The sequence below is a fragment of the Zootoca vivipara genome, chromosome 2 (assembly GCF_963506605.1).
Source record: "Zootoca vivipara chromosome 2, rZooViv1.1, whole genome shotgun sequence".
In the NCBI taxonomy this organism is placed as follows: domain Eukaryota; kingdom Metazoa; phylum Chordata; class Lepidosauria; order Squamata; family Lacertidae; genus Zootoca; species Zootoca vivipara.
The window spans coordinates 101,386,897-101,403,054 of NC_083277.1; the positions used below are offsets into that span (position 1 = coordinate 101,386,897).

Here is a 16,158-nt window from a genome sequence, read left to right on the forward strand (position 1 = left end):
AATTCAACTCTGCACCAGGAGAAGAAAAGAAATATTAGATCTATTTTTATTTTATTTTAAAGAAAAAAACCCAAAATCCCTTTCTCTGTGTATTTGTTTTTAAAACAAATATATTCAACACTTTCTCAACCCACCTTTCCCTTTAATGTCTCAAGTCTTGCAAGTGGGAACTTTGTGCATTTTTGAATAGTTTCCTCCCTTCTTTGTTTGACATGTCACTAAATACTCTTTGGTTTGCTCTTTATTTTCCTTTGCAAAATATATCACAATAGCAGCACGAGTCATGTTCAATTGCTTTCATTGTTTCCCTGACCCGGAGACTCCAGTCAGGTTGTCATGCATATTTAGTTCTTTAAACCCCCCCCTCCTTTTTTCACTCTTCAGAATTAGCCTCAGTACATGGTACATAAACAATATCTGACTTCAGAGGAAAAACAAACAAACCTGACTATGGTATATAACGCCATCTCCAATTTCTGCAGTTTAGAACCCACCAACTCTGCAAAGTTCATTCTAACTGGGAAATACCACATTACTGAATTTGTCTCCTCCTGACAGGGCAACTGTGGCCTGGAAAGCTTTTGCAGGTATTTATTAGGAACAGCATTAGACCCAGAACAAGCTATTTTTTAATGGCATACAGGGAGATCCAATACTGTAAAAGAGTTTAAGGTTCATTCCCTCGGTTACCATCTTCCCCTTCCACCTGCTGGGAGGACTCTTACGTCTATAACCTATGGGTGCCGCTGAAACGGTACACTTGATCTTACGAGGCAGGGAGAATTTTTAAAGCATTCTTGGCAAGGGGCCCCAAAATGCCATTAAAGCCACGGTTCAGCAGTCGGTCGCAATAGCTGTTTAAAGATTTCGGTGGAGATATATTGCTATGTCTGCCGATCATCCCATTGTGGCTTTATCAAGTCGTCGGAAAACAAAAAGAGGGAACTCTTTTACAGTATTGTTCCCTTCAAACTCACCTGCCCCCCTGCCCCCCCCCCCCGATAAACAACAATCTAGAATTTTTTAAGCATACTTCCCCGCCCCGCCCCCGTCACCCTGGCAAGCTGTCCCATCGAAAACAAAATCATTGATCTCCTTGCATCAGATTATTCCTCTCTCCTGGGAGCAGCCAGTTGATTTATGCATGGCAGCCTATTACATATGCTCAAGTTTATCTCTATGGCTGAAATGATGGTTTTGCCAACGTGTAGCAAAGCTGGATTAAACGTCAAATGGACCGTAACTATGGCCTTGGTTCCGTTTGATGGCTCACAATACAATCCTATACATGTCCACTCAGAAGTAAGACATATTGAGTTCAATAGGCGCTTTTTCCCAGCTGCCTCTAGGATTGTAGTCCCTGCAAAATGCTGCTCCACTTCTAACAGGGTTCTGTGTTCTAAAAACTGGTCTGGAATGCGTGACTTTCTTAGCTGACTTTCTGCCACAGTCTTGCTGTTTTGCAAACAGGAAATAACATATGTTTGCTCCCTTTCACTCAGTGGGTTTCGTCTCCTCCTCCTCTTTTAAGATCAGAAGTTTATTTGCCCAGAAAAGGGTGGGGCAAAAAAGGGGAGTCTTTTATTTTAGAATAAGGTGCATTAAAAAAAAATACTACATGCATAAGGACCTTGGGGGGGGGGAGATGGTGTGAAAGCAACCTGCTCTGTTTAAGTAAAAAACTGTGCAAATGTGTGCATTTTTTCTCTTTGGTATTCACTTAGGTAGCTTTGAAATAAAACACATTTTGGATTGGGGGGTGGGGGTGGGGGGTTGACTCCCATTCCATTCCCAAACACAAATTAAAAATATATATATCTTGCTGTAGGCTACTGCATGGCATTGTGTTACATAATACTCCTTATGTAACTGGATAGTACGAAGAGAAATTGATTCTAGCCACCAATCTACTGGCCTCATCAAAAGTTCAGATTCCCCAGCATCACCAGTCAGAGAGCTTTGAAACTAACAAGTTCAACACTGAGAATTTCCTTCCCCCTTTCCTGTTTTTGTTTTGCGTTTTTGTTTTTTGTTTTTTTAAAAAAAGGATCTATCAAAGAAAAAACAAATACTACACTGCGACAAAAAATAATTACAATTTGTGTTCGTGTAGTTAGCAGCAACATTTTAAAAAAAAAAATAGTAAGGCAGTCTCTTGCCTTTGTTATGCCATTAAAAACATTCTTGTTCCCAAGAGAGAAGCATTTTGGGAGACAGAGAGAGAAAAATAGACGACAAACAATACAACTCAACCAAAGCTTGCCTGCAAGTTCAAGTTTTGTAAAAAATATATATACATAATTTATTCTACAACATATATGTGCTTTCTAGTCACGCACAGACATAGTGCTTCATGTTCCAATTCACGCTTTTGCTGTACCTCCCATGAAGACAGCGTTTTAAAAAACCAGCCTAGGAGGACCTTTTGGCCTGCATGCCTATCTCTGTTCGACAGTACCGTCATCTGAAAAACTGTTTGCGGCCACTCCTGCATGTAGCCTGCCCGTTACTGACAGATATACTTTAACCAGAGCGGAAAACATTTCCATCAGTCATATTTCAGATTCCCGCCTTAAAGGCCTAGGCTCTAGGGGGACACCAGCTTGGCTGTGGTGCTCCATGTCTGGCTGTGTGTCCGTACTTGTGCTCTCAGGCACTCCATTGTCACTATCTTCTTCCTCTTTGCCCGTGAGGGCCACTTCGTTCTCGTAGCAAAATGAGTTTGCGTTCGAGAGGATGTATTTCTTTTCCGCTAAGTCTCTGGCACTACAGAGGGGTGTGTTCGGCACTTCGTACGTTTTGTGGAACCTAGAATAATCCACTTTGTAGTAGTTCTTCTCTTCAAACAGTACAGGCTCATAACGGTGGCCCCAGAGGATTTCGTTTGCCAGATAGGAGCTACGGCACTGGGTAGTCATGGCAGTAGCTTCCACCATGCCTTCTAATATTACTACAATTTCAAAGTCTGTGTTGTCCAAATCTTGCTTACTCAAGTCATACAATGGGCTCTCTTCATCTATTTCGTGGACAATTGTAATAGGCGACACCAAAAATATGCGGTCTATCCCGCTGTCAAACCCAACGTTGATGTCAATTTGGTCTAGCGGGATGTATTCTCCTTCAGTGGTGATTCGGGACTTGAGGAGCTGGGCTCTCACATGAGCTTCCACCAAGTGGCTTTTGCGTAGATTCCCAACCCGCCACATCAAGCACAGCTTTCCATCCCGCATAGCTATCACCGCATTGTCGCTGAAGATGAGAGTTTCATTCCTCTTCTTCGGTTTGGCCATCTTAGCCATCACAGCACCAATGATGAAGGCATCAATGATGCAGCCGACTATCGACTGGAAAACCACCATAAAGACTGCGATGGGGCACTCGTCTGTGACGCACCTAAAGCCGTAGCCAATCGTCGTCTGCGTTTCGATGGAGAAAAGGAAGGCCGCAGTGAAGCTGCGAACTTCAGAGACACAGAGTCCTTCCTTTTTATCGAGGTCCCCGTGCAATAAGGCAATCAACCAAAACACACAACCAAAAAACAACCAGGAGAGGATGAAAGCCAGGCAGAAGATGAGCAACATCCACCTCCAGCGGATGTCTACGCAGGTGGTAAATATGTCTGCTAGGTACCGCTGTCCTTTTTCTCCCACGTTTATGAACTGAACGTTGCAGTGGCCATCTTTCTTGACGAACCGGCTCCTGCACTGCTGCCTGGTGTGTACTTTGCTCTTGCCATTCCCAAAGCCATTGGCAACAGCCATGGTGGCCAGCTTCATGCCGTCCTCTTCCGAGGAAACAATGCTGTAGCGGTTGGTTCGCACGCTGCCCATCGCTTCCGCTGTGGACTGTGGTGCTTCTGCTTTAGAAAACAGTCTGAGTTTCTGCAGAACCCTTTGGAGAAACAGTTTTGAATGCTCTCGGGGAACACACTCAGAGGAAAAAAGGGAGAAGCCGGGGCCTCCGTCAGACCTTGACTGCGCCAAAGAGCCTTCCGATCGTCGCGGCCAACTTAGCAGCCAACTTAGCAGCCAATCATCTGCCACAAGGAGACATGGCCTGTAATAAAAGAGAGAGAAAGTTGTGTCAGCAACTGTTGGGATTGCATTTCTATTTTTCTGACTGCCCCCATGTGACCTTGTACGGATCCTGCTCCCAGCTTCGTTCATTCCAGAGGCACACCATCTTGTTCAGTGGCAACTCAGAATAGCCGTGGGAAATCACACAACTAAGAAAGCATCACCTAGTCCAATCCCCTGCAATGAAGGAATATTTTGCCCAAAGTGAGGCTCGAACCCATGACCCTGAGATTATGAGGCTCATGCTCTAGCGACTGAGCGATCCCAGTAGATTCAGCCGATATAGGATGACAACTTCAGCCAAAGATGGTATCGTGAATTTAATCTAACACAGTATACAATGGCCAGAAACACATTTTTGCCAGGGTCAGGGCATGTCTCATTTAGTCACTCTGCAAAAATAAGGAAACAAGGTAACACTCCTTAAACTGTCCAGCATTTTGATATTGGGGCTCACTTGTCCAATTCTGGTTTCTGGCTGCATAAAACATTTCTTAAGGGTATAAAGGGGACTCACTTTAAACTCTGGTATTACACTGCCACCAGTATGAATTGCCAATAGCTTGGTATCTTGTTGATTTGTTTTAAGCCAACCATTTTGAGAGTCCTAGATCTGAGAATCCTTGATGTGATTTATACCAGTTTTAACATAAGATAGTGGTGCAGCAATAAAACTGCTAGCACATTTGCAAAGCTAAGCAGGGCCCGGTATGGTTTCAATATAGGATGGGAAACCGTGTTTTTGAGATTCTTGCATTGCAGGAACTATCTGACCCTTGAGGTCCCTTCCAACTCGATAATTCTATAATGCATTTGTATCCAATTCAAGTTTACCCTTTTGCAGTATTTGACATCCCTTCTCTTATTAAATGAAAGTTGATTGGAAACTAAGCACTGAATTTTGCTTTCGCTTTTCCCCGCAGAATTCAGTCCACAAAGCCATATGTTGCTAGTGAATCTAAAGTATCTTGATGCTGGACATTGACATAGTGATCGTTGCAAGATGTGTGTTTTGGTACTAGAGCAAATATACAGAAACGAACCTCATGGAACTGTGAGTGAGATCCAGGTTCACCTTTATTGTGGGGGATCAGTATGGTGCTTGTGTTTTGTTTTGTTTTAACTAATAAATTAAGCAAGCACAGGTTGAGGCCTGAACCAAAATATACAGTCTAGCATTCAACTTGTATACAAGTTCCAAGGGCATTTAATATAGGAGTAAAACAATGGCCCTGATCCTGCATTCACATTGCCTATGCATTTCAAAGCCTGCTTCCTTGTCTAGATCTCTTTTGTTGCATCCATCCATTTTGCTGCCATCCAGATTTCTGCAGCTCGGCTGCCTGGACAGCATGGTTGGAACTTCTTGAATTTGCAATGTGAAGGAGCTGCCATATAGTCAGGACTGGCTTATGTCCCTATGTGTTTGTTTGTTGCTGGGTTTGTTTGGTTTTTTTAAATAAAAAAAATCTAACCCAGAATGCTGCTTGCTTATTTGAAAAGAGGCTTGCTGTAAGGCACGTGTGCATAAGACTGCAGCCATGAAGTCTTAACCACATCAAGCATATTCAGTGACTCCTCCTAAGATCAATTTAAAATGCAGCAGGTGACACAACAGTAGTCTTGTTGACATTTTACTCTTAAAATGAAGAGGAGCACTTGCCTTGCATCATACGAAATTCAACGCGCACCTTCAGTGGGTCAAAGCCACAGGTCACCCCACAGCAAAAATTCAAACTCAAACAAACATCAAATAACACTACACTTAAAAGTCTAGAATAGCAATTCAAATATACCGGTAGAAGAATTTTCAAAGGTCAAGTGACTCTCAAAGCATGGTTCCAGATGATGCTATATAAACTTTTGTCTAATTCTCCAGGTCACACCTGCATAAGGTAACCTTATATGTTAGGTACTTTCCCAGATAACAAAAGCAGATCTTCCCATAATAATTACAGATGGAAAGTCTAGGCTGGGTGTAGGATAGGTCTGTCCCTGGGTGCTGAATGCAGTGTATAATGGGTGACATCTTCTTAAAATTAGTCAAACTTATTATTGTGCTACGTATTTTGGCAGCTTTCAACAATCAAGGGTTATTCAAATGTGCACTAGTTTTCTAGTTAATTTATACCTATCTGATCATTTGTTTGCAAGGCAAAAGTTCAATTTTTCCAGCTACTAATGCTTTGTTTTTTAGTTAAACAATAGCTACGCCAATATCTAACCCCTTAGGCAAAACTACTTTCAGTGTTCAATTTGCACTATTTTACTGTTTATGCATAAGCGTAGTCTAGACTATCAATTTAAGAAAGAACCAGATTTCTGTTTATACACAAACAAAAACAGTTAACTGAAAGATAGCTTTATTGGTCTGCAGATTATTCCATGTCAGAAACCACATCCTATTATTGTGATCATGCTCCATGCCCATGTTCAAATTACATTCGTAGGCATACTGTTTGGGCTGATCTTTTCCTCAGATTTAAAGGAGGAAAACAAGCCAGTTTAAGGGGGAGGGGAGGGAGAGAGAGAGAGAGAGAGAGAGAGAGAGAGAGAGAGAGAGAGAGAGAGAGAGAGAGAGATACTGAAAGAAGGTCTACATGAGACTTTGGAAAACTACCTTGACCTTTGGGCATTTGATCAAATTCCAAGCATCACTCCAACGTAATACCAGCTTCCTATGAAATGCCTGCTCAAATTAGAACCCTAGAAATAGCACCAAGTACCTATTACTGGCAGATTTCCACCACCAGTAATAGTCATTGTTCCATATGTTGTACATTTGCATGGTATTATTAGCTAATAGAGTTTCACCACTATGGGCACTCTGCCTCTGGAAGCAAACCCCTTATGTGCAGGTTGGTTAAAATGATTCTTAAACAAAGAGCCTGGGGTTACAACTCTTTCAAGTGTTTATAGACTAGAAGTACATCATGCAACAAAACTTTGGCATGCCACACAGAGCACTTATTACAGCCTTCGTTATAGGATAACTACCCTCTCTTTTCACAACACAAATTGCCCACTTCTGCTCCCACTGTAACTAGGATACAAACAGGGAGCAGGCAGAGCGACAGGTTAACCTTCACAATGAATCTCCAAACAAGGTTGACAATGGCACATTAGTAGCTGCAGAAATCGAATGTCCACAAAGTGAATGGCAAAATCCCTGCTATTTATCCAAGCAGGATCAGGTTCTGGGGGTGTTTAGAAGAACTGTGCAAGCATCTAACACACACATGGATTTTGTGGGAGCCACAGAGACAACAGAACTGATACAGCAGCAGCAGGCCTACAGCACAGGTGTAGAATTTGGACAGGGCAGAGGTCAGGCCCTGTGAAATGCTTTATGAGCATGTAGCCCCACCATTAAAAGGGCAGTGCCAAAGTCTCAGAAAATTCTGAACTCTCCCTCCCTTTCAGCTGTCTAACACACACACACACACACACACACACACACCTTCCTTCGTAAATGAAGACGCCACTCACTATCCAAAGAGAATGTCCAGCATCATTTCTGACGGTGCACTTCCTTCACCCAGCGACAATTTATCAAACCCATGTTACCAACACCTGCTCTATTCCTATACAACAAGTCCACAGTACTGAGAGGTGGGTAAAAGTCTGCAGGATTTTCTCCCCTTCCAAGCTGTTGCTACTTCTCTTGCCTACCAGCAGTCTTCCCACACTCTACTTGAAGAAAGGGGTGGGTGGGGGTGGAGTAAGCTGACTGCGAGTCCACATGCTGGAGAACTACAGAGCTGGCTCCTCCAAAACCGTAAATAGAATCGGGATCAGCATCTTTCAGAATGAAGCTTCAATTCCAGTGCCACTGCTAAGGTTATCAAAACACTGATGTATATTGAGCTAGCCTCGTGCAACCTGAACATAGCCCACAAATAAGTGCAATGCATTACGTTTACTCCCCACTGCCTCTGTAGATGTGTTCTGCATGTATGTGTTGCATGAATTTCCCCCCACTTCCACCCCAAATAATGGGCTCTGAATCTGAGCAAACTGTGTCTAGGAACTGGGAGGAAGCTTTGGGGCACAAGCAGCTTTCTGAATTTAAACGCATTCACGTTTGTTTGAACATTGCAATGATGGAATAGGTGAGAAGCATTCTTAAAAAGAAAAAAAAAGCAGCACGCTCAGGCTGCTCAGAGATGTTAACAAGGTTGAGCGAGCAGGGGGAGAGAAATAGTTAATGAGCAAGCAGCAGTTATTCCCCAGTTGTCTCTGCACACCTCTGCTGAGGCTGCTCAAGGCACATGTTGCTAAGTGAACCTAACTACTACCTTCCTGTGCCCTGAGTAAACAGAATGGCTGTGAGCTAGAGCTCAAATCAATAATCAGAGCCATGCCCTCCCCTTCAAGTGGTTCAGGAGTCTAGTCTGTCTTCCCCTTACTGACAGACTATTAATATTCTCAGTTTAATTTTTAATTTTTTAAAATTTTATTGTTAAGGCACAACAGTGCACAGGGCTGCCCCTCCAATACTTCACTGTGACAGAGGACCAAAGCAATGAGGGCGGTTTTTAAAAAAACAATGCCAACAGCAAGAAGAAAGTTTGTAGAAGGAAGTGTGTGAGGGGAAAGCGGGAAGGATGAGAGCCTTTTGATCTGAGAAGATGGCAACATATTTCTAGATGATGACAAAGTAACAATCACCAAGAGAGGGGGGGTGTCGTTGACAAGCTGCTTAAGATGGAAAAAGAAAGGAGTGCAAAAAAAAGGGTAAGGGGCAGAATACAGAAATTATGCACAGTGAGAGAATGAAAGAATATGGGAAGCGGAAATATTGGGAGGGGGGAGAAGGGTGATAAGGAAGAGGTTTTCCTCACAATAGTTTTTTCAGCTGCAGAAGCTGCTTCAAGCTCTAAACATTCCTGCTACAGCACAAACTATTTTCAGATGGCAACGTCTGTAACAGGCTACAGCCCAGAGCCAAAATGATTTGTTCTTTATTTATTTCTTATATTTTGCCCCCCGGGGGGGAGGGGCGACCCTGATGAATCAAACTAAAGTGATGCAATCTCTGCCCAAACGTAAGACATGCTGATCTTTTCTTTCGATGCCCGCTTTTGGTATGGAATAATACCCCCTCTCCCCTCCCCCCCAAAAAAATATTAAAGAGGGGTTGGGTACAAACAATCCACAAGTTGCTTCGGAGCATCTTGGGAAAAGGTCGACATGTGGTATTTTCGGCTGTTTTGAAATATGTTTCAGAGCTTCAGGAGGACCTAAGAGGTCTTGATGCTGTGAACTATTCCTGAGTCACAGCCTAGTTGCAAACCAGAGGCAAAAAAAAGAAAGAAAGAAAAAGGAAATAGCAAAAATAATCTAGAGCTCAGTAGAGCTGGCAGCATTTTATTTTTTTATTTATTATTTTTTGCTAAACTCCATCCAAAACAGTCCATTGCAAAGCCAACTAGATGCAGTGAAAGTTAAGAGCACAGAAGAACCGCCAGCAATTCAAGATAAAATCTACCTGCAACAATTTCAGCAGCTACTGAACCTGGTAGCTGAAAGCAAGTTTATAAAATGTTTCCATTTTTGGACGTCCGGGGAAACCTCCCTATTGCAAGCAAGCAAGCAACAAACCATTTCTGACTTCTTTCTTTGAAGACCCTCAAGCCTATTGATCTGTGGGGGCTATAGGGTTACATTATGACTCAGAAGAGCAACAGTTCGCAATATTCCTCTCGATTGAGAGGTTCCACGCCACCCCGCTCCCCGAAGGTCAAAAGAGAGAGAGAGAGAAAGGCTTCCTTACCTGTCGGTGAATTTTAAGCTAGGCAAAAATTATATGGTTAAAAAGGGTGTTAGATCCAGTGGTGAGCAAAAAAGGAAAACCATCCCCAAGCTCTCCCTAGCCCCAGCCTGCCGCTGGCAAGTGATACAACGGAATAAGCTACTGCCTCTCTTTTGAGCGCTGCCCATGTGATTTTTAATACCGGCTCGCCAGTCTCCGCCCACGGGGGCCTCCTCGGGCCAATGAGCGCCGGGGGGCGGGGCCGGGAGCGCCTGGGGCTCCGGGGCAGTGGCTCCGCTCCGCCAGTAGGAGAGAGGGGAGCGGAGGCGACGGAGCTGCTTCCCGGGACTTCCATCCGCAGCGCCGAGCTCCTCGTCCAGCAGCTCCGGAGTCCTGCTGCGGCTCGGAGGGAATTAAACCGCGGGTGGGTGGGAAAAGGGGGTTGCATGATGACCGACCCCCGGGGGTAATGCGCGTCCCAGCCCCGGGGCGGGTGGGAAAGGGGTAGCTCGCTGGTAGGGAGAGGGATGGCCCCGCTGCGCTCTCGGAGCATTTCTGGCCCTGCGGGAGGAGGAGCCGTGGAGCGGCCGGTGGCGGAGGAGATGGACGTGGGAGAGGCCGAGAGGGGACTTCTACCATGGATGCTTCAGTGGAGATTGCTGCATCGCAGGGGGTTGGACTAGAGGACCTTTGGGGGTCCCGTCTGACTCTACGGTTCTCCGCGCTGAGGAAGTGCGGCAGGGTCGGGAGGAGGGCGCGATGCCCGAGAGAGGGGAAAGGGGGAAGAAAGAAAGAGAAACAACGAAAGAAAGATAGAAAAAATGCATTCAGTCACTTGGGGGGGGTGCGTCTGGAGGAGCCAGGAAGTGAGAGACTTGCTCACCCTAAAGAGCAGCGCACAGGCGATGGGTCTTGCTTGCCTTTTTACAAGCTTGGACGTGAGGGGTTTTTGCAGGTGGGTTTACCCCAAAATATGAGGCAGAGCTGGTTGGCGTGGAGAGGAACAGAGACATTAAAGCAGGTGCTCTGGAGAAGAGAGCTGTGTGTCTAGTGAAGGGTTGTGGGGTTGTGTGAAGGATCAAAGGCAAGTTGCCACTCCTTCTTTCCCTCCCCCCTGACAAGAGGTTTAAGCAGAAATCCTGCAATCGCAGGAATAGGGAGAATGGCACCCTGCTGGATTTCGTGCTGTTAAAAAGGTGCAGAGCAGGCGCCAAGGAAAAGGAGGCAACCCTTGGGAAGTGGGCTGGGGGGGGGGAGCGCAGGAAAAAAGGGATGGAAGGGGATGGTTGGGGAGGAAGGGTCCCTGTGGGAGTAGAATGGAGGACTGCTCATTCGTTCTTTTAAAAGCAAAGTCTATGGGGCGAAGGGAAGTCATGAGGGGCTGGTAGAGAATTGCACCTGAGTTTGGATTCTGGGGGCGGGGGTTGGGGATGGAGAAACTGGAGCGAAAAACTGGGAGAAGATGGTGCGGGGAAAGCTGTGTGGGTTGCAGAGAGAGGTAACTGGGAGTGTTGGTGGGGGGAATTGAAGGGAGCTCAGGGGGGAGAGGCTGAATGGCAGCAAAGTGATGTAGGCAGAGAGTGAGTGAATGAGGCATTAACAGAGCAAGGAGGGTCTTGTATTTGTGGAGGAGTAAAACGACTGAAGAACGTGTGTGAAAATCCGAATTCCTGGGAGGAATGGAGACAAAGAAAAGCTGAGCTTCTGTTAACTAAACGCAGCAAATTAGCAACAGTTAAAATCGTGGTTGTGTAACTATTGTCCCTAAAATATCACAAAACACCATTCAAACAATCAAGCTGTGCGATCAAGTTATTAAAGTGACTTCATCTCAAGCACCAAAGTTTATTTTCTTTCCCACCCACCCACCTGAAATGGCTCTGTCACCAGCTAATTTGTCCAGAAATAAATAAATCCGTGGCCACAGTTATTCCAATCAGGTACTAAGACACTGAGCATGAAAGGCACAAATTCTGTTCCTTATAACCTCCATCACCCTATGTCCATCTTCAAACTAGAGGTGGAATCATCTTACGCAGGATATTTTAGAGTTCCACACCTACTCATGTCACCATATCACTAAATGTTTAATTGACTATGGAGTTTCTATCAGTATGTATTTCTGAAAATGGGGAAAATGTCTACTCATTTTTCTCTTCTCCCCTCGGAAATTTGCAGAATTGTAGTTGGAAACGTACAGAATTATTTTGTGTGAATAAGCCAATGTGTACCTCTCATGTAATGTGTCTATAGCCAGTTCTTCTCATCTGTGCATTTTGTTGCGATAAACAGATGTGGTGCTGTTTTAATTCTGTGTATTATTGTTTGTTTTAGGGTCCAATGAGGGCCTGGATAGCTCAGTTGCTTAGAGTCTGGTGCTGATAACACCAAGGTTGCAGGTTCGATTCCCTCATGGGACAGCTGCATATTCCTGCATTGCAGGGAGTTGGACTAGATCGGGCATCCCCAAACCTCGGCCCTCCAGATGTTTTGGACTACAATTCCAATCTTCCCCGACCACTGGTTAGCTAGGGATCATGGGAGTTGTAAGCCAAAACATCTGGAGGGCTGCAGTTTGGGGATGCCTGGACTAGATGGTCCTTAGGGTACCTTCCAACTCTATGGTTCTAAATGATTTGGACTTAAGAAATAGGCCTTCAGGAAAGAAAGTCTAAAGGTCAGTGCAGTCGTACCTCAGGATACATCTGTTTCAGGTTGCGTCTTTTCAGGTTACGGACACGCTGAACCCAGAAGTCCCGGAACGGGTTACTTCCAGGTTCGGCGCATCCCTGACCTGTGTGCATGTGCAGAAGTGCTAAATTGCGCTTTGCATCCACAGATGTGGCACTTCATGTTGTGGCCCTTTCATGTTGCGAACGGGCCACCGGAACGGATCCCGTTCACAACATGAGGTACCACTGTACACACAATAGAAGATCAAGAATACATCTTGGGTGGAATGTAAACAGTAGCACCTCTGGTTACGTACTTAATCCGTCCCGGAGGTCCGTTTGTAACCCAAAACCGCTCGTAACATGAGGCGCGGTTTCACTAATGGACCTGCCGCGCTGCTGGCGCATGACTTCTACTCGCATCCTGGGGCAAAGTTCACAACAAGGGGCATCTACTTCCGGGTTAGCGGAGCTCGTAACCTGCAGCATTCAGAAGGTGGACGGTACGGTACGTAACACGAGGTTTCACTGTACTTCAGTTTGGAAATGCTGATGTGAACATAAGCAGAAGTATATATTCAGGTCACTAGTCGCCGTCGTCCCCCACAAACACACCTCATTTTTCAGGTCTTGTAGGTCATCAGTAAGTGCATCTTTTATTCCACACATTTGTTTTTGGAGAATCCAACCATGAGGGAGGGTCATATTTCCACGGGCTTGTCGGATTGGCTGATCACATTTGGTGGACATTCTAAATAAAAGGCAATGGCATCAGGTCTAGAAGGAACCCCCTGGTGATTCCCATTCGTTTGCCTGAATAAATGGACAGCTGTTTCTGGTTTGGTGCAGTAAGTAATCTATATTTGAGGGAGCATAAGGAGAGATTGCAGTTGTGGAAGAGTTCTGACAGATGCTAACACAAAAGGGCTGTACGCCTGACATTCCATCTGAAAACGAAGCTATTGCATTACCGATCATATTTTTAAAGGGAGGCAATCACAAGGGAGGAAATGGCATATGTCACAAAATACATTTCCCAGGAAACCAGTGTCACACCAGTGGATAATGTAATATATGAACTTGCCCTAAATACTCTTCAAGTTACTTTTAGTTTAGCTAGATTTCAGGTACCACCCGGGGGGGGGGGGCACACGACCTTTTAGAAACTCAGTTGCCTTGTTTTTAATGTATTGCAGTAGTAGGTTTCATCTAACCTACCCCGTGGCAATGTGTGTATTATCTAGTTCATGGGTAGGCAAACTAAGGCCAGGGGGCTGGATCTGGCCCAATGGCCTTCTAAATCTGGCCTGCAGACGGTCCAGGAATCAGCGTGTTTTTACATGAGTAGAATGTGCCCTTTTATTTAAAATGCATCTCTGGGTTATTTGTGGGGCCTGCCTGGTGTTTTTACATGAGTAGAACGTGTGCTTTTATTTAAACTGCATCTCTGGGTTATTTGTGGGGCATAGGAATTTGTTCATGCCTCCCCCCAAAATAATAATAATATAGTCCTGCCCCACTGGCCCCCTGCTGAAAAAGTTTGCTGACCCCTGATCTAGTTGGACTGCAGTGATGTTCTCAGCCCCCCCCCCACTTAAAAGATGGAACCATTTTATCACGGCAGAAGGCTTTGTGGGCCAGAAATGATCACAAATATGAAATGGGCCAGAAATGATCACAAATATGAAATGTAGGTAAGGTATAAGCACGCCTTGAGTGTTGAGAGAAGCACGAGATCATGAGTGCTTCCACACCTCCTGCCCAGGTGAAGGATGTTGAAGGCCAAACAATGTTACAGACAGTCGCTGGTGTCGTCATACTACACTGAGCAGCACAAATGAACTATGAGACTGACATGGCTTCTGAATGGGGCGGATTAACCGCTCTGCTTCAGAGGCCAAGCTTTCGTTCACTTGAGGATAAGGGCACATTTAAAAGTTTTGGTAGAACTGGTTTTTAACACACATTCAGTGCATTCCATGGTATTTGTTTTCAAGGCAGCAACAGCCCGCACCATGCTTAGAACATAGGTCTTGATTTTACCCTGAGATTACCTCTGCTTCCTGGCGAAGGTGTCTGTTCTGCTCCTTGAGAAATCCGCAGTTCACAATATGACCCCACTGACAGCAGGACCCCGCTTCCACTTGGCCACGTGATAAGGGATCACGGATGAGGGGTTGTGTTCAGGCCCGTCTTAACCACATCGAGCGCCGTGGCGCAAAGGTCCTTCTGCCGCCGCTGCCCCAACTCACCACGGACACAGAGGAGGGACATGGCATGGGCGGGCCGGGAGCTGAGGGTGGGCTGGGCTCAGGAGCACTGCAGCGGGTGGGCCAGGCTGCCTGGTTGTCCTCCGGGGCGCCGGTGCCACCTCCTCCTGCGCGGAGGCCTCTGCTGGGGGGGATGCCACGCAGCACCTGGCCTCTTGTCCTCCTCATGCCCCGACCCGACCTGCCAGGCTGAGGCTGGGACTCGAACCCATGGCAGGAGGGAGGGAGGGAAGGAGGCAAGGAGCAGGGCGAGCAGGAGGGCGACCGGGCTGACTGGCGGGCACAGCACGGCTGCCACGGGTGCGGCGCGGCGGCCCCTGGTGATCCGGCGCCCTGGCGCATTGCGCCACCCATCCTTGCCTTAGGGCCGGCCCTGGTTGTGTTCCCAGTTAGGGAAAACTGAAAATGCAAGTGCAGTATGAAGATAGGAAATTAGATGTATACCTGGGTGGACAAAAAAGAATGAGAGGCACAGGTGTCAAAGTGCCTGGTACTTTTTCCTGGATATGGTGTAAGTTTCTCTCCTATGCTAACTCAACTGAACAGCCCACCATATAGGAGCCAACTCTAAGGGGGCTGTGGGGGCTTTGGCCCACAATAAAATGTTTGAGGGGGGCCTGCAAGTTGGAAACAGAAAAACAAAAATATGGGAAATAGGGATGCAGAAAGACCTATGATGGTGCAAAGAGTGTTGTGGAATATACCAGAAAAGGGCAAAATGGAGATAAGGCTGCAGAAGGAAGAGTGGATGGAGAAGAAAAGAAAAAAAAGAAATGGGGTAATTTGGCTACAGAGATTTAAGACTAGAGAAAACTGAGAATGAACTTTAGGATAGGGAAAGAGTGGAATGGAGAGACCACAGGACAAGGATTCTGAGGAACCTGAAATGAAGCAAAGAGAGGAAAAGGCTATGGAGCGTAGACAGAAGAGGGGAAGTTAACAGTGAATGTTTTGTTTTAAAGAAGCATGCTTTTCCAGAAATAAGGTAGCAATGCAGCCCTTTTGACACTGCCCTCAACGTGCTTTGTGTTGTGAGCTGGAATCTATGGCGATCTCAAGCCGCCGGCATCATATAAATCTTTATTGCTGTATAAAACTTACACTAAACTTTGCTGGCGTAAAACTGCCCAAGATGAATATGGTTTTTCTGAAGGTCGCCAGGCCTGCATGCTCACTACTGTAATGACCAGCTTTCCTTTACAGATTGTTCACACCATAGTTAGGTAAGTGCGATTGTGATTTTAAAGGGTATAACTATTCCAATATCCTGCCTTTTATTTATTTTTTACCGCCTGCTCTAAAACATCTGATAAAGAAAACAATGGTGCCATGATCTGCCAAATGTCCCAAAGGAACCAAAGCAAGCTTAAAGGCATGGCTTGTTG

The 16,158-nt window shown here is 45.6% G+C and overlaps 1 protein-coding gene across 1 annotated transcript; it reads right to left on the reverse strand.

Annotated features, from left to right (window-relative positions):
- Positions 1-1,050: 1,050 nt before the first annotated feature.
- Positions 1,051-9,992, reverse strand: KCNJ2 (potassium inwardly rectifying channel subfamily J member 2). Its single transcript, XM_035104075.2, has 2 exons — positions 9,853-9,992; positions 1,051-4,056 (listed from the first exon to the last, which is right to left on the reverse strand). The coding sequence occupies exon 2, from the start codon at positions 3,828-3,830 to the stop codon at positions 2,553-2,555; it is 1,278 nt and encodes a 425-aa protein (XP_034959966.1). The 5' UTR covers positions 3,831-4,056; positions 9,853-9,992; the 3' UTR covers positions 1,051-2,552.
- Positions 9,993-16,158: the final 6,166 nt, after the last annotated feature.